We start from the raw sequence: 19,126 nt of genomic DNA on the forward strand, positions 1-19,126 counted from the left end.
TATATATATATATATATATATATATATATATATATATATATATATACAGGATACACATGACATGGATGGATTAAAAACACTTAAAAACTCACATATAACAAGAATTTTCGGGGCTGGGCCCCTTTGTCAATCAACCAGGAAGTCTTCCTGTGGGCTCGGTTTGAATGGTACTGGCGATCCTACATCGATCTTCTGTTCCCTGGCGATCAAATTCTAAGAATTCCTCAGCCATTCTTTTATGAATCGATAATCAAGAAATTCATTGGCCATAAAACAACATTACAAAATGTAAGCAATAGGCTTTATCAATAATAAGACCACAGATTACGCGGTGCATACAGATGGAGAGAAAATGGGTACAGATTCAGGGGACATTATGGGGTATTTAGGAGGCGGTTACAAACGGATATTTAAGAATCTTAAATATCTGCCTGCACCGCGTAATCTGTGAAAAAGGGTACAGATTCAGGGGACACTATGGGGTATTTAGAAGGCGGTTACAAACGGGATATTTAAGATTCTTAATTAGTGGTCTCTGCTGCTACAATTGACTCTCCTTGCGTACTCTGTGGTCACGACCGTTTGATTTCAAACTGTTCCCACTCACTGCTCGGTTGAGGAAGGAAACTCAGTTTCCGAAAATTTCCGTTTCTAATGTAAGTTTTCAAGTGTTTTCAATCTATTTATGTCTTGTGTCTCCTGTTTTAATTTATATTATATATATACTTTTTCATTTATTGATCCTCTTCAAACTTCAAAGAATTTTATTTTTTGTTCGCTGCTTCTTTAAAATTTCTGCATCTTCTATCAATTTTATCTTGATTTTATTTTTAGCTTATCTTCTAATTAATACTTGAGATTTAAAACCTTAATTTCCTTTTTAATTTTTCCTACAACTCTCTTAATATAAACTCAACTCTAGCTTACGCACAGCCAATATGTTGCCTAGGTAAGCTTTACAGTAGCCTAACTTATAATAATTCATAAACCTAGCATATTGTTTCAAGTTCTATATGTTGTTAAGTCAATTGATTTCAGGGTTGTTTTATTTTCATATAATTTAGTGAAATAAGTTTTAAATTAATACCTAATGTAGGCCTCAAATTTTTAAATACATATTTTGTTGTATTTTTGGTTGAAATAAATTTGATTTGATTGGTGAGCAAAATACCCATTTTATTCTCATTATCTAAAAATAGTATTTCAATATGAATAGTTGTAGAGAATGCTTGCAATAAGCTACCTGCACCTTGCCGTAAACTGAATCTCTATCATTTTCACTCCACAGTTGAAATTCTTCTTTTTTTAAAAACAAAATATTTTGCTCTGTCCTAAAAAAAATATTCTGAGTACCTTTTAAATATTACTTGTGAATTCTCAAGGCTCTTTCACCTCGCTGTTATTATACTGTTGTTATTATTAGTTATTTACAGTACCGTACGGTATTCAGTTTTGAAACTGAGCAGTTTGGCTAAGAAAACAGTTTTCCTATCTCATGCGTGTGAGAACAAAACCATACAATAAAAAATGTATGGTTTGATGGTACTGTCCACCGCTTGTACATGGCTTCTGAGGTCTGAGGCGCAGGGGGAAATGAACGAGTGGCGCCATGTTGTTGACGAAGCAAAACAAAATTGATCATATACTGTCATTATAAGGTGGACCTCACTATAGATCGACTGCATTCCTTCCAGAGGCCAAGTTACGAGCGGTGGACAGTATTTGAAACGCAGCCTGGACTATGAAACAAAAATTGAAGATCGTACAAACTGTGTGCTACATAAAATTTAATCTTCTATTATTCTATGTTTATGTGTCTCTTCATATGAATTCATACTACTACTTAGATTGAAATGAAATTGAGTAAACATCTTGTTAACGAGACAGAAATAAAGTTTAATTCAATTTCAAATGAACCGTTCCAACAGCCTAAAGATGCGCTTACACCAAAGCTATTAGGTAACAAAATGTTAATAACCTAATCCTTACAAATTCTATTAGATTGAATGGAACTTGACAAAAACATGTTCATCATGTGTATGATAATTTATGTTCAATCTGATAGAATCTATAAGGATTGAGCTATTAACATTTTGCTAAAAACTTTGGTGTAAACGCAGCTTAGTAACAAGTGACTATAAGGTGTTAAAGGTTATATCGGTGAAGAAATAAATTATTACGATTATTTGAACATTATTATGATTTTATTTTTACTTTAAAGTCAAACCAATACATTGAACTCAAACGTTTTACTTAGGCATGTTACACACACTTCACAGAGACAGAGTTCAGTACAGAGTCACCAGTGCCTTGCCAATCACACATATTATTATTTAGTCTATTTCATTGACAAATAACACACCCCCTCAATGAAATAACCCAAAAAAAATTATCAAACAAAAAAACAAAGTAAGTTATAGGAAAAATAACATAGTTCAAAAAGTGATTCAAAGGTTTTGAGTCAATTGTAGTTATTATTATTTTCTTGGCTTTAGCGTCCTTCAAATTGAAAATAGAAATTCTTTTCTTTACTAGGGTCGTTTGTTTTAATTCTTTTCCATTAACAATATCACTAAGTCCTTGAGAGTCGACAAAAATTTTAATTTTAAATTTCCACATTTGAAAGTCTTCATCGTTGGATAGCTTCCAACCATACCCAAGTCCGAATCACTGGAACCAGCCATTTTTCTTTGAACTCGATTGCCTTACCTGATTTTCTTTTGGGTATTTTACTTTTACTTTTAATGTTTTTACTAGAGTTCAATCACTTCACCGGTATTACTATTTTAGAGTTGAATCTCCGAACTTCCATTGTTGTCTTGCACGAGAGTATTTAGGTTAAAGTAATTTTTTTACTTGCACACGAAAGATCCAGCCTGGGCCCATAACCTGTTCTAGCAATGTCCTATTGATTCTTTCTGCCTTTCCATTTAATTCTGGAGTGTATGGAATGGTGAAATCCATGAAAATCCCTCTATTTTGACACCAATCCTTGATTTTATTACTAGAATATTCCCCACCATTATCACACCGAAATTTTGAAATTTTAGAATGCCATTTTGCCTCTACTTCAGCTACAAATTGTTTCATTATATCAAATACCTCACTTTTATTTTGAATAAGAAATACCATGACAAAATGTGTGAAATCATCTAGAAAAGTAACCATGTATCTTTTATTGTCCCAACTTACCGGGGTAATAGGCCCACAAACATCAGTATGTACTATTTCAAGGGTCTTGTTGCCCTTTCCCTGACTGTTTTAAAAGGTTGCCTTGTTTGGCGAGCAGACAAGCATGTTTCACATGGGTTTTTTGAAAAGTCATCAATTTTAGTTTTAATATTCATTCCCTCACTAAGATTTATGAGCTTTTTCATGTTATCTACACCATTTATCATTGACAAATAACATAAGGAACATTCCAATAAATGTGAAATATAGAGTTATTAATATTTTATAAAGATGAAATTAATAATCAATTCTAATACAGTTCATGTATAGTAATTTATGCTTTTCATCTTCAAAATTTACTAAAAATCAAATCCAAGATTGAACTCAATTTGAAACACTGATTCATGGAAATCCTAAAGCCAGTGGAGAAAGCCAAACTATTTCAAATTTCCCGGTCTCAATAATTGGTACACGACGTCGTATTCATAAAATATTTTTTCTCAAACTACTTTGTTCCAATTCATATAGCTGTTCTAAAACATATTTTCATCACAGATAATTTAATTTTCAAGCTTTTTTAATAAGAATAGTTGTTTTTATTATTCCGAGATTTTCCAAATGAAAAGATGTTTTGTCATGTCTGCTCTGATAAGATTGAAGGTTACGTTAGTGACCAAAGACCTTAAAGATGCAATAAATCTCTTTAAGGTCTTTGTTAGTGACAGTGAACCTTAACCTTGTTTAGATTATAATTAGCTGCAATATTTGTAGAGCTTTGATAGAATAACTTCATTTAAAATTAATTTTTCAGAATTTTAAAAATGTTTCCTGCTTCAAAAATTGTTGTAAACTGTTCAAAATTGGGCTTTACCAACAAGTTGTTTGCTCAAACTATCTTATCGTCCAGATTCAGTTCATGTGCCGGTAAGTATTTTACAATACTTCTTTATCAAAATGATTGAGCTACATAATAGTTTTTCTTAAAATTTGACCGTCTTCCAAAACAGTTTTGGAAGTTACTGTTCAATATATTACGGGTTCCGAGTTAGTTGCGTGATAAGTTAACCTTACCAAAGGCAGCTGAAATCTTTCTTCTTCTTTTTTGTTTTTCTTTTCTTCAGACCAATTCAATAATTGATAGATGACTAATTCAATATAACTATATATTTCATTATTACTATATTCACATACAAAATTTATAACTTTGAAGCGTTTTTTATTCAGAAAGTTTCAAGGAGCAGTACTAAAATAGACAGAAGTAAAAACTGTACATTAAAACTAATATTTTTAAATATCAGATCATTATTTAATAAAATTGACATACTAGAATAACTTCTGTGTGAGCAGTCACCCTAAATAGTGTGCCTTGCTGAAACCTGGCTGGATAAGCATAAAAGTAAATATTTGAAAATAAGTGGATTTACAAAAATAACGGAATATATTAGAGAGGATAGAATTGGCGGTGGAGTAGCGATTTTTGGTGTAAGTAAACATTCTACTTTTAAGATACACCCAATAAATAAAATCCAAGATATATCAGCTGATGGAGTAATAGAGGTATGCGGTGCCATAGTGAATTGCAAGAAAAAAACTTTTCTGATTTTAAATGTCTACAGACCACCAAATGCAAATACATATTTGGAGTTCTTGGAGAGACTCGATGAGTTGATAAGTATGATGAGGGACAGTTACGGATTCCCAATTGTTCTATGTGGTGATTTAAATGTGGATAACTATATCGAAAGCTGGCAAAGGGAATATTTATGTGATGTATTAGATTCTTATGGATTACATATAGCTGCTAAATACACTACTAGAGAAAGGAGTCAACTTGACTATTTCATCACAGATCTTCAAGCATATAAATACAAAACAAATACATTACCACCACTATTATCAGACCACAGTATACTTGTATTTAACATAATGATGGAATTGGATAACGACGTGAAGAGAAGAGTTGAAAGAAGGAAATTAAACCCTTCAAATCTTGAATTATTCCAGCGAATGATGGGGCTTCAGACCTGGCCTATGAACAATGACTGCATGAATGTTGAATATCTCTTTGAAGACTTTTATAAAACTTTTCTACATGTTTTAACAATTGTTTTCCTAAAACTAACTTTTACATTAAAGACAAGTCTCAGGTCAAGTTGAATACAAATGAAATAAAAAACTCAAAAGACAACTTGAAAGAGCTGTATTGTTGAAGCAGAAATACAACAAACAATCAAAATGAAATCAAGTTGGAATACAATAGAGCTAAAACAATGCATGATAAACTGATAAAATTAGCAAAGAAAGAGTATTTTAAATCAAGAATAGGAAATTCAAAAACCATAAATAAGGAAGCTTGTAGCATAAATAAGGAAGCTACATTTACAGTTGTACAATCTAACAAATTGTTATTTTCCAGCTCCGTCATTTGAGTTCATATTGACCGAGAAGAAAGGCGAGAAGTGCAACGTGGGCCTGATCACCCTCAACCGCCCGAAAGCGTTGAATGCCCTGTGCGACAAACTCGTGTCGGAACTGAGTCAAGCAGTCGAACATTTCGATAACGATGACTCCGTTGGAGCTCTCGTCATCACAGGAAGTGAAAAGGCGTTTGCTGCAGGTGAATTTTTATTTTTTCTACAAAAAAACATAGTAAAAGCGTTTGACAATCCCAAGATTACCCAAGGTGATTTATGACCTTGTCATAAATTAAATTTAAACTTTGAAGCCCGTCCATTAAGTTCTAAAATGCATATTCTGAGTATTCAATTCATTTGAATTGTGAGATCCAGCTTGCGCTGGATATACAGTATATCGTCATAGAAAAATTGAAAACACTCATGTCCATAAAAATTTTACATATTCAAGATGGTATGTCAAATAGGTGGACGAAACTTGTCCACCCTAAACCTAGCGCCGCAGTGCAGGATGGTTTCTTACAGCTTGGCGTTGTTGTCATTCGAGATGGGTGTCTGGCTTGGAAGTGTTTCGGCCGCATTGCAGGATGACTGTTAACGGTTGCCGGAAGATCAACAGCTGGATTTTTTTCGTTATTTTTCGTGATAGAGAAATTCTGATTGCAGATTCGTTCTCAGCGACCCCAAGTTTAGCCTAAAGGTTCAGAATGTCAACAATGTTTTTAAATAATTGAAAATCATCATGAAAAGTCATTTGATATGGTAGTACACAACGTTTCTGGTAACTTTTTACTGGTGACTGGAGTTATTATTGACACACAAAAATCAAAATAATCGTGAGAAAGAAAACTGCTGGTGAACGCGAATAAGACCGCCACTCCATTGTTCTATTGTCTCGGCTGCTTGGCTGAGCCTGGCTGGAGGGATCAAATAACCGACTGGTTTGATCTTTCGTCTGTCCGCTAAGCGGAACTACGCCGACCATTGCTGGGTGGAAGATGTTACTGCGTCCGCTAGCATTCCCACCAACGCTGCTATTATTTACTGTCTCAGCGCCTAGTCCGATTCAGCCAAGCAACCAGCCTGAACTGCGGAGCTAGGTAAAGAGTAGAGAGGGAGGCTAAGCAGTTTATCTTGCAGTGCCTCTACTTTTGTTATAAAGCCTTTTCTTTTCAATGTCCAGTTATTTAAAGGTTATTTTAAGCAGCTCTCACCAGCGGGCAGAGAGTTATCTTTTTGCTGGTGATGCCTAGAAATATTATAATTATTTCAGTTTTTCTTCATGTATATGCATGTATGTGTAACTGTATTAGGTACATTTTATTTTTATTTTTGCACATGTATGTATATGACAGTATGAGTAAATTGTTTGTTTTCTTTTTGGAAATAAATGAATTTGAATATTTTTTTGAATGCTTTTTATTTTCCAATTCACAAATTATTCACGAGTGTATTGAGCAGTTCTGAAGTTGTGAAGCATATTCTGAGTAGTACTAGTTCTGAAAAAATTGTATAAAAAGCATAATTCTGAGTAGTAGTTCTGAAAAATTGTCTAAAAAGCATATTTTATTCTGAGTAGTATTTCTGAAAAAATGGTCTAAAAAGCATATTATTCTGAGTAGTAGCTCTGAAAAAATGGTCAAATCTTTTTAAAAAAAAAAAAATTTTGAGTCCAATGCAACCGGTTACTTGTTTTGGTTTTCAGGTGCTGACATCAAAGAAATGCAGAGCCAGACATTCTCAAGTAACGTGAAGAAAGGTCTTTTGAAAGATTTCGAAAAGATAAGAGGATGCAGGAAACCTATCATTGCCGCTGTCAATGGTTTTGCTGTAAGTGCATTAGTAAATATTTTCAAGTGTATAGTGTGTAGAAAAACTTAATTCAATTTTTAAAATTGTTTTCAATTCTATTTATATTTCTTAAGACGCCACCTGAGAGAATTTCCCAGGCATTAAAACACGTACGCATTTATAGAATAGAATGACTTTTTTATTTGTTGACGTGGCGAAGTTTGCTCATTAATGTCTACTCTACCACTTAACCACGTCGTTAGCAAAGAATACAAATACATTACAAAATATGCAGTAGATAGATGCCTTTTATTTACACTTTACAATTTCAAAAGTGATGTGGGCGAAATTGAGGCAATAGAAGCCCCCTCTTCCACTTAACCCACGAGATAATAAGTCAGTACAGAGATAATAAACATTTCGAAACAAATTTACAATAAAATAAAGTAAATATGAGAGTTTAATATCGGAAAATGAAAGCCTTGAAAATGAGTTTTCTTCAATAAATTAAATCTAGAAAGATATACATGAGCTGAATGTTTTTTTTATTATTTTGATATTGCTACTTGAAAGTTTAGGTCACTTAGGACACTTGAGAATGGGATAAATACCCGAAACTAGTCGTGTCGGCAATAGAATAATTGACCGAGCGAAGAGAGGTCTAAGATTCAAGTCGACGGTTTGGCATTTCTCTTAATGTTTAAATGTTTGAATGTTTATATGTTGCGCATTTACGGCGAAGCACGGTAATAGATTTTCATGAAATTTGACAGGTATGTTCCTTTTTTAATTACGCGTCGACGTATATGTAAGGTTTTTGGAAATTTTGCTTTTCAAGGATAATATAAAAGGAAAAAGGAGCCTCTATTAGAGTAAAAATCAGACTATAGAATTATCATAAATCATCTGACAAGTGATTACACAGATGTGTGGAGTAGCCAGTCTATTGCTGTATTTCCATAAGGTCTATAGTTTCAATCAGGTACTTGTGGATGAGAATACTGCGTGAGGTCTACTGTTCACAGAACTACTAGTATAATATAATTGAATATTTTTTTCGTCGGCAATAAAATTATACGTCCTACTAGAGTAACATTCCATCAAGACAGGATGGATTTGAATGTATGTAGAAGACAATTCACTTACTTATCACACAGAGGCTGATAAATCTTGTTCCTACTCATTTTGTTGCCAATATGAGCCGGAGCAAAACACTAAACTGCGAGATTGAGGAATAGATAATACCAAATAAAACTGAAGAAAAAATCTTCTAGGCACCTACTGTTTCTTGTTTTATGTTTTATTTTTTTGATCATAGAATAATTTATTATTTTGTGTTACTAACTTTTATCTAATTTATCATTTACTGATCTAAAAAATTATATTTTGTTTGTAAATTCCACTAATCATTGTTTCTTATTTGGTTGTAAGTTCTTAGTTTATATTGAACTAGCCGTCAGGCTCGCTTCGCTCGCCATATCCGTATAGCCAGGGGGCTCCGCCCCCTGGACCCCCGACTGGATCGTCCAAGAATGAGATCAGCAGGCTCGCTTCACCCGCCTGCATTTTTCATTTGGGCATTTTTATCATATGTTAGGACAATCCAGTCGGGGGTCCAGACTAAACGTCTGGCCAAACGGATATGGCGAGCGAAGCGAGCCTGACGGCTAGTAATATTATATTCCCAGGATTGAAGTAGCAGTGCCAATCAATTTTTCCGCGATAAATGCATTTAAATCTTCAACTTGGTGCCAATCTAACAAAATTATTATTTAGTTACCATTTAACAACTGTTTCGAAGAGGTACTCTCTATAGAATAAAGTTTAGTCTATATTAACATATGGTATGGACAAAGTCAACTCAACTTAATACCAACCTGACAAACTTATTAAATAGTTGCCAGTTAACAACTGTTTCGAAGAGGTACTCTATCTAGATTATAGTTCTATAGTAACATATGATATGGAAATTTCAATTATAATATTATTATAAAGAGATTGGGAGAAGAAGAATATACATGCTAAAGACGAACTTCAAACCTTAAAAACAACCCTTAGAGTTAAAATATTTCCAAAAGATTTCTTAGTGCGCCTCTAAAGGGCCAACTAAACATACCTACTAAATTTGAACGTTTTTGGTCCGGTAGATTTTTAGTTATGCGAGTGAGTGAGTGAGTGAGTGAGTGAGTGAGTGAGTCAGTCAGTGAGTGAGTGCCATTTCGCTTTTATATATATATAGATAGATAGATATATTCTGCAACTTAGGTCTACGCACAGGTTTTACCTTGTAGGCTACTAATCCTTGAACATATTTTTTTATATATTTTAATATATATAAAATATATTATATATTATAATATTATAATTATAATATATAATATTATATTTTTATATATAATATATATTATATATATAATATATTATATATTATTTTTTATATATAAAAAGTATTTTATATATTTTAATAGTATTTTTCTTGTATTATTTTTAGATGTGATAATATTATATTATTATTATAATTGTGTATGTTTTTGAGAAAATAAATTTGAATTTGAATACGGTATAAGAGTGCAAGTGATTATTTGTATTTAATCTTATTGTTTCTATTCAGTTGGGAGGAGGCAACGAACTGGCAATGCTGTGTGACATAATCTACGCGGGCGACAAGGCGAAATTCGGCCAGCCGGAAATCAACATCGGGACAATCCCGGGTGCCGGGGGCACTCAGCGCATTGCCAAGAGCTGTGGCAAGTCGAAGGCCATGGAAATGTGTCTCACTGGATCGCCAATCAATGCACAAGAAGCCGAATCTATGGGTGAGACCAACTACGATCAGATCACCTTTGTTAGATGGAAAGAAATAATATTCTTTATTCATTCATACAATGGGCCATATGAATAAAGTTGAGCATTTGCTTATACTTCTAAAATATGGAGCATTTGCTTCATTTTCTATGAATAAAAGTGAGCAAAACCTTTTGCTCATGTTCATCAAAAAAATAGTTTGAGCATTTGCTCAAAAGTAAAAGCTTTTTCTCAAAATTGTATGAATAAACTAGAGCATTTGCTCAACTTTTGAAGGTGAGTCTAGTCTAGAGCAGTTTATCACCTTTTGCTCATAGTAAAATGGCTCAACTAATTCGTTTGAGGAAGAGGAAACTATACCAGATACGATCACAACCAATAGTTGAGAACTATAAAACTCTTTTTAGATTCAACCCTGATACATATCACCATTATCCCTACAAAAGAATAAATACAAAAGATAGCCATCACAAAATAGGAAATAGGTATTTAAGAAGATGAAAGAGTAGACGATTATAAGAAGGCTATTGATATTATAAGAATATGCTGAAGATTATTATAGAGATGACATTTTTCACGCTATTATTTCAAAATTCTAAACTCAACTATCCTAAAACTCTATTCATAAATAGAAAACAGAGCAGACGACGCAAATACAAGCGGTGCACCCTATTTGCATATTTAGCGCTTCCGTGAGCTATAAAAACAGACTAAGGCTACAAAAGCGAATCAGCTGATGAAAAATCTCTAAAATACGTGAGCATTTGCTCCAGAGTTCAGGAGCATAAGGTAAGAGTATAAGGTAAAGCTTATTCATATAAAAATGAGCAAATGCTTTTGCTTCTACCTTTTGCTCATGAGCAAAACCTTATGCTCCTTGCTCTTGCTCATGAGCATTTGCTCTGGTTTTATTCATATGGGCCAATAAGTACATCATCAAAGTGATAGGGAGAGGAAAAATAAGGAAACCTTGTGCTATTCCTCTCCCAATTTTAGATAACACATAGTCCGAAATAGGTTAAGTCTTGTAGTTCTTCAATTCACAAAATTTTCAGTCCTGAAGCATTTTCTCAAAGTAAATATTCAAATTTTGATGCTTCAAAACTAGAAATATTTCACATTATTATAACTAAAATAGGAAATATCCACATATTAAAAAAGAATTACCGAAAAACAAACTTAATTCTAAATAATATGGTACATTACATTCGTTCAAATGCTAATGTGTACTTAGTAATCATCAAACGAAAATCCAAATGAACTACTATCAACTACAGATAATTCAATCACGAGGAAAAGCTTGAAATTGCAGCCGCCTTGAGAGGCCCGTGATTTTTGTTGTGACTTGACCATCTATACCAGTGATGGGCAAACGTTTCAAGGAGAGGGCGGGATGAAATAAAATATATGCTGGCGGGCCACAAAATAGTACTATAACAAAAAAAAAACATGCATGATAAACCAATTGATTTTCATAGACAAGTAAAATAAGATAAAAACTCATTCATATTAGCAGTCTTTGGAAGACTCATTCCAAACAAGACAAGCTATGAAATGCTCGTAAATCTATGTGAAGCAAAAGAAGGCTGTTATTCATACTGAAACAATAGGCAATATTCCCAGTCTGTTAAATGTATTTCCAAACTTGTACATTTTAGGTAACAGATAATCTGTTTCAAGTCCTGTTGTTTTCCCCTTTTTATTCGTTTTTTAGGGGTGATCAAAACAACGTCGCGGGCCGTAATTTGCCCATCACTGGTCTATACCGTTAAGGGCCGTTTGCACAGTGAAATCTTGAACTAAATTGAATCAGCTTATGGCTTAATCTCAAAATTAATCAAATTGTAAGAAATTAAACTTAATTTATAGGTTTTTTTTTATACAGTTTAAACTGAGATTTCGTTTAAACTGGAACTATGAAAACGGCTTTAGACTTCTGATTATGCAAATATTAACAACAGGGAAACAGCTAGAGGGAAATTAATACGGGAAAAAATAATCATGTTTTGATAGTAGCACTCCTTCTAATTGTTCTTCCTGTTGTCAAAAGTCTTCGGAGGAAAGCGATTAATATGAATTTTTGTATTATTGTTGATGAAATAATCCTCGATTACTTCTTTTTATAAATCCAGTCTCCATTCGAATAACTTTTTAACTAACAATCAACTGCTGTTTCTACTGTCTGGTTAGCTACAAATTGTATATGTTTTCTTCAGAATACATTAGCTTCATATTTTTCCACTAGTAAAAAGATGAATCTTCTACTCAAATCTAGTTCTCCTGAAGATCTTTACAAAGTTGATAGTCCTAAATGAGTTTTTTCAAAAACTGATTCATTTAATTAGTTAACAAGAATTCAGTATAACTAATATTTCTGATAAATTATCCATTACGAACACTAATATTCACATAACTTCTATCAGGCATTCCTGTCGTAAACGTAATAAACACTAAATATATAGTCATACTTTGATTTATTGTTGAATAATACAAAAATAAACTTAGGTCACAAGAGTGACTAAATTCGGCGGTGTTGAGGTGAGGTTGCTCAAGTTGTCATATTAAAACTTTCATTTACTATTGATTAATTTAATTTTGTATAAACTAATCAACTTAGGCGGGATGCACACCGGAGAAACGCATTTCGTGAAGCCCTCTTTCATGAAACTTGTTTCATGCAATCCGTTTCACTCGCGCATGCATACAAAAGAAACGTTCCCTGCTTAATCTAATCAGTCGATTGCGAGCAACTTTCGTTTCACGTTTCCTGAAACGTTTTTCACGAAACGCGTTTCTCCGGTGTGCATCCCGCCTTATTCACACTATTCTGTAAAATTATTCCTACTGAAGCTGGTTTTTTGACCCTCCTATGTAGTGCGCAATATTAAAAAATACAACATGTTCACATTTGATTAAAATTTTTTAAATTAATTTTTACAGGACTGGTCAGTAAAGTGTTCCCCGCCGATAAGCTGGTTGATGAAGCGATCAAAACTGCAGAGAAAATTTCATCGCATTCACCACTAATTGTTGCCCTATGCAAGGAATCCGTAAACACAGGTATACATCTCATCATCAATCTAATTAATACTTTGAATATTGTAGAATCAAAATATTAACTAGGGATAAAAAGTATATAGTGAGGTCCAAGTTATAATGAAAGTGGAGAAAGATAGCAGAACAGCATTGCTGATTCTCTGACTTTCGACTGTCTTCTATAGAGGATAACTGATACCGGTAGCCTATATCTGATGCAACATTAACTTTCCATACTTGTTTAAAATTATATTATATTCGTCAAGATAATAAAATATGGGGGACCGAGCTTCGCTCTGGAGAACAAAAGCATAAAAAATTATTACGGAAGAAGAAATTATAATAACATTTATAACATTCATACTAAAATGTTCTATCTAATCACAGTAAATTGAGATTAATTCTCAGAGGAATGCAAAAATTTCCCTCACAAAGGCCCAGTTACACGAAAGTCGGTTAAATTTGAAACCTGATTAACTTCACGTGAACCAAATCAGAGAAGACCATTTGATGGATCTACTGGAATTAATCAGGATTGAAAATAACCTGGCTTTTTTGCAACCGGCACTAAGTACCTGATTGAATGATTACAAAAGTTCAACAGCTGAGTCATAATTTTGGCACAGTCCCACACACATGAACTCGCTCACTCACTTCCATCACCAACAGACGACGAAATAATTATTATCAGCTGTTTTCCAAGGATGAATAATAATTATCCTTTTAATGTCCTTCAGCGAGTTTTCCCAGGGATGAGACCTAGTGCAATCGAATCTTTATATTTTAAATCTACTATGTTCTGAATTTCGTGAGAATCGTTAGAGCAGTTTTCGAGATACGGTGAAATACAAACATATAAACATCTAAATATCCAAACATATAAACAGAAGTTGCTCGTTTAATAGTATAGGATATTTTTGAATGAGTTAATAATAAATTTTCATAAATGAGATTGAATATTTTGTTAATTAATTATTTCTCTACATTGTTAAAAACCGATCTGGCAACGTTGGGGAGCTAGAAAAGGATAGCGCTATCTGATTTGTCGAATGATAGTCAAATATAGCAAAACCAATGTTTATCAAATACTGCCATTATAACGTGGACCTCACTAGTAATGATACTTTTATTGTAATACTATAGCATCCAGGTAGAGTAAGTTTTATTTGTTGTGCTATAGTGAGGTTCACGTTATAATGGCAGTGGAGAAAGATAGGAGATAAATGTTGCCGAACCTCTGTCTTGTCAATGCATTCTATAGAAGGCAGCAGATACAGGTTTATTGATGTAATATTAACTGTTCATTCTCGTTTAAAATAATAAATTATATTTTTTAATAATTTCTTAATTAAGATTAAACATTTTGTTAACCAATCATTAATATTCTACATTGTTAAAAGACAATCTGGCAACAGAGCAAAGCGAGAAAGAGATAGATAGCGCTATCAGCGTTGTTGAATGATAGACAAGGATAGCAATGCCATTGCTAATCAAACACTGCCATTATAACGTGGACCTCACTATAGGTCTCGAGAGATTCATTGCACAAAACAATATTTCATATTCAAAAAAACAAACAAAATATACAAAAAATATAAGTATTGAGAAAAATGGTAGACTGTAAAGGCAGACCTGTAGAGAAATAGATTATTATGATAGTACTCAATCAATGTTATGTGTTGAATAGTCTATCAAATTTATATTTATGAAAATTGATTATAGAAATGTCGTCTTGTCTTCCGTTTTCAGCGTAAAATATATAATGTATCTCAGGGGACCAAGAGATACTATTGTTCAACTCGGGAATTCAGGGAATTCTGTTAAGTTGGGATATATTCTTCAAAACCAAGGCACTTTTACAATCAGTATTATGACTGTGCAAGTACGTTCAAGGGAGGAGAATTGACTATATTTGGGATAACACGATAAATCGAGCTTGTGGTATAGCTGTTAGTGAATTCTATTGTATGATCAAAATGTGATCACACTATAGTTCTAAATTGATTTCCTTTACATTGAAAGGTCTAAACTCCATTCGATCATAAGCTGAATTACTACAATTAATTTTTTAATCGAGTTGTTTTCATTTCATTGTTTAAACAGACGTTTAATAATTTATTTTCAATTTTCAGCGTTTGAGACAACATTGACTGAAGGACTTCGTTACGAGAAGAAAATATTTTATGCCACTTTTGCTACTGTAAGTAACAGTCTAAAATCGATTAGAAATTTGTAAGAAATCTTAATTGTCGTCAATAAGTCATAGTCATTTTAAATATTTCTAATAATAATTAATTCGATTCCAATAAAGGGGTACATATGAGATATTCGGTCAATATTTGCAGTAGCAGAAATCCTTAGTTCTATTTATATCATTTCCATTAAATATTCGAATTACTTATTATTAGGCTATTATATTCCAGCATTTCGTCAACTGCAATAATTTCTAATAAATCTCCCATCTTAAAAATATGTCTCGTGTTTTATGTAACTTTCTTATTGAACTAGGGAGGATTGACATCTTGAAATTGTTGTCAAACCAATTATCAATTGAAAAATTTATAAACCAATTTTTCACTATGTTCTTGTAAAAATCGCATGTTCACAATTTTTGCACTCTTGTTCTTTAGGAGCATTCCTTATAAATAACATCTATGCTTTCCATTGAACCAATTATGACAGCTTTTATTGAAAATATTGAAATTGTTTCTAGAGATTGATAATGAGTTGAGAATCGAATTTAGTCTAAAATTTTAATAAATAAGTAGGTTTCAAAAATAGAAGGCCCGGTTGCACAAAAGCCTGATAAATTTTAATCTTGGTTAAATGCCACGAGAACCAATCACAGAAGGCTTTTCCGTAGAGAAGTCTTCTCTGATTGGTTCTCGTAGCATTCAATAGCGATTAGAAATTAATAGACTTTTGTACAATCGGGACCAACTCGTTTTATTTAACATGGATGTTCATGACAACATCCCTTCATTAACACGTAGTTTTGTCTATTGGCATCTCGTAGGCTCAACTCACACTTACGCGACTCAGGTCGAGAAGAGACTCGACTCTAGTTGAAACCGTGTGTTTCCAAAGGTGACACTCAGACCAGTCGATTCTAGTCTCCGCGATGTCACCATTTGAAAACACATGCTTTCGACTAGAGTTGAGTCTCTTCTTGACCTGAGTCGCGTAAGTGTGAGTTGAGCCTTTCTCTTTCTCTTTAATCTCTGAATCTTTTTATTTGAGTCATCATTAACTAGTAGTTCTGTGAACATTAGACCTCACGCAGTTTTCTCATCCACAAGTATCTGATGTCACCTGTTCTAGTTGATTCAGTTGAATCACAATTCACAGTTGAATCATAATTTACTTGTAAAAACTGTTATTTGTTTTCTCCAAGATCAAAAACTCACCTATGCTAATAAACTCAGTTCACGTTTGAATTTGTATCCCATATGATGATTTATCCAGTTTCGTGAAAATCTTTTAAAAACTATTTAAATTTTTTTATCAATAATATAATTTCTTCAGCATTATTCAGTTATTTTAATCATTTTTTATTTTATTTTCAATCACCTATTACAATTTGTTTTTCAAATGTGAGAATATTGATACTGATGGGCACGCATCATAAAAAATATTGAAACCCTACCTTATAGAAATAGACACGGCCAGACATCTGTGTAATGCATGCAATGAATAATCCACTTATCAGCTGATTGATTATGAACAATTCTATAGTCCGATTGATCGTATCTTCACAATTTTTGCACTCTTGTTCTTTAGGAGCATTCCCTTATAAATAACATTTATGCTTCCCATTCAACCAATTATGACAGTTTTTATTGAAAATATTGAAAGTGTTTCTAGAGATTGCTACTACTTAGTTAAGAATCGACAAAAATTTTAATAAATAAGTAGGTTTCACAAATAGAATGTCCGGTTGCACAAAAGCCTGGTAAATTTTAATCTTGGTTAAATGCCACGAGAACCAATCAGAGAAGGCTTTTCCGTAGAGAAGTCTTCTCTGATTGGTTCTCGTGGCATTCAATAGCGATTAGAAATTAATAGACTTTTGTGCAATCGAGGCCAACTCGTTTTATTTAACATGGATGTTCATGATAACATCCCTTCACTAACACGTAGTTTTGTTTATTGGCATATCGTTGGCTCAACTCACACTTACGAGACTCTGCTCTAGTCGAGAGCATATGTTTCCAAATGGGTGACACTCAGACCAGTCGATTCTAGTCTCCGCGACGTCACCATTATTTGAAAACTCATGCTCTCGACTAGAGTTGAGTCTCTTCTCGACCTGAGTTGCGCCTTGACCTAAGTGTGAGTTGAGCCTTAGTTTCTCTTTAATTTCCACCTATTTATTTGAGTCAATTGAGTGATTATTTTTGGACTAGTATTCTATTGACTTACTATTCATTTTAAATTTGTTCCAATTGAATGAAGATATTTATTATCATTAATTTTAATTGAATGCATTACGATTTCCTTACGGAAAAATTGAATGAATTAAGCCTGGGTCACACCTGTCAGGCAGCTTCCGATGCTACTCATGTCCCATATTTCTTTGGTGTGGAGGGGGTGGTTGTGGGCAGATCACACTATGTGCAGACCGTCATGTGTGGCATGCCTCATTCTAAGCCGTTGTCATCCGTGATCGGATCGGAGTGGGATCGGAAAGCTGCATGATAAGTGTTGCCCGGGCTTTCCTGCCAACAGTTTCGAATATTTCAATTCTGTTTGATTGTTGCGAAATAATAAATCAACACTCAATTATTATTGTTATCAATAAGTTTAGCATTAATCTAGAAATTTAAAATAACTTTGGAATTGTTACAATTTTGCAGGAAGATCAAAAGGAAGGTATGGGCGCATTCGTTGAGAAGAGAAAGCCGAATTTCAAGAACAACTAAATTCAGAAATCTTCTACAAAGGTACGTTGTACTTATTTTCTGTGTACCGTAATAAAGGAATACTCTGTATAGGCCTATAGAGCTTTGTAAGCCCCTATGAAAATTTAGAATAGTATAATTAGTTGCCAGATATATGAATTATTAAGAGTAGATAATTCAGAGGCACTATTAAATTTAAAGTGCATTCGAGGTTCATTTTGATAGTTATATGAATATTACTTTTTTATTCTGCATGGCGTCATATCTAACAAAATTTCAAAATATTTATTGTCTAGTGTTTACTTTTATTCTGCCCTTTTTAATAAATCATCTTTGGTCAGTTGAATCTGTTAATGTATTTTAGTCGCTTTTTAAAAACTATTTATCTTATTTTCTTGTATGATTTTCAGGGACCAACGTGTTCATAATAAACTAGCCAACTAAGACTGAGAAAGGAATGAGGTTTGTGTTCTGGGGTTGAAGTATAGATATAGTCTAAAATCAGTTATATGAATGCGATCTGAGAATATAGTTAGAATGTTTATTTGATAAATAAATAAATGTTTATGAATAAATAATATATTTTGATTAAAATTGTGTAACATTTGTTATAGTGTATGATACGAGATGTTGTGGTATTTCTCCAGAATTGAAAGAATAAGACGTTGATGTTGTCAACATCAACAGCTTAAAGCTGCGTTTACACCAAAGTTATTAAAAAAATGTCATAACTCAATCCTTATAGATTCTATTAGATTGAACATAATTAACTTATCATACACTTATGATGAACATATGTTTTTGTCAAGTTCCGTTCAATCTAATAGAATTTTTAAGGATTAACATTCTGTTAATAACTTTGGTGTAAACGCAGCTTTATTCTTTCAATTTCTGAATCATCATGAAAAGTGAGCATAGTTTGATATTGAGAAACATGTGGCTTGAATGAAAAAGACTAAGAAATTGTCAAAAAACCTCTTGTATTTAGTTTTAGTTTATCAGAGATTG

General features: G+C 33.0%; 1 protein-coding gene across 1 annotated transcript; it reads left to right on the forward strand.

Moving 5' to 3' along the window:
• The first annotated feature begins 3,888 nt into the window (after nucleotides 1-3,888).
• LOC111059501 (enoyl-CoA hydratase, mitochondrial-like) lies at nucleotides 3,889-18,712 on the forward strand. Its single transcript, XM_039427733.1, has 8 exons — nucleotides 3,889-4,095; nucleotides 5,588-5,788; nucleotides 7,291-7,415; nucleotides 9,988-10,192; nucleotides 13,122-13,241; nucleotides 15,350-15,417; nucleotides 18,074-18,160; nucleotides 18,529-18,712. Exons 1-7 carry the CDS (start codon nucleotides 3,993-3,995, stop codon nucleotides 18,137-18,139), a joined length of 888 nt encoding a protein of 295 aa, XP_039283667.1. The 5' UTR covers nucleotides 3,889-3,992; the 3' UTR covers nucleotides 18,140-18,160; nucleotides 18,529-18,712.
• The last annotated feature ends 414 nt before the right edge of the window (nucleotides 18,713-19,126 follow it).

Source organism: Nilaparvata lugens, chromosome 5 (genome assembly GCF_014356525.2).
Source record: "Nilaparvata lugens isolate BPH chromosome 5, ASM1435652v1, whole genome shotgun sequence".
NCBI classification, from domain to species: Eukaryota; Metazoa; Arthropoda; class Insecta; order Hemiptera; family Delphacidae; genus Nilaparvata; species Nilaparvata lugens.

Bases quoted from the DNA above. Each gene is read 5' to 3' on its own strand.
- LOC111059501 (XM_039427733.1), top strand. From the start codon at position 3,993: ATGTTTCCTGCTTCAAAAATTGTTGTAAACTGTTCAAAATTGGGCTTT. The intron at 4,096-5,587 runs GTAAGTATTTTA...GTTATTTTCCAG, and splicing joins CAGATTCAGTTCATGTGCCG to CTCCGTCATTTGAGTTCATA. The intron at 15,418-18,073 runs GTAAGTAACAGT...ACAATTTTGCAG, and splicing joins TTTATGCCACTTTTGCTACT to GAAGATCAAAAGGAAGGTAT.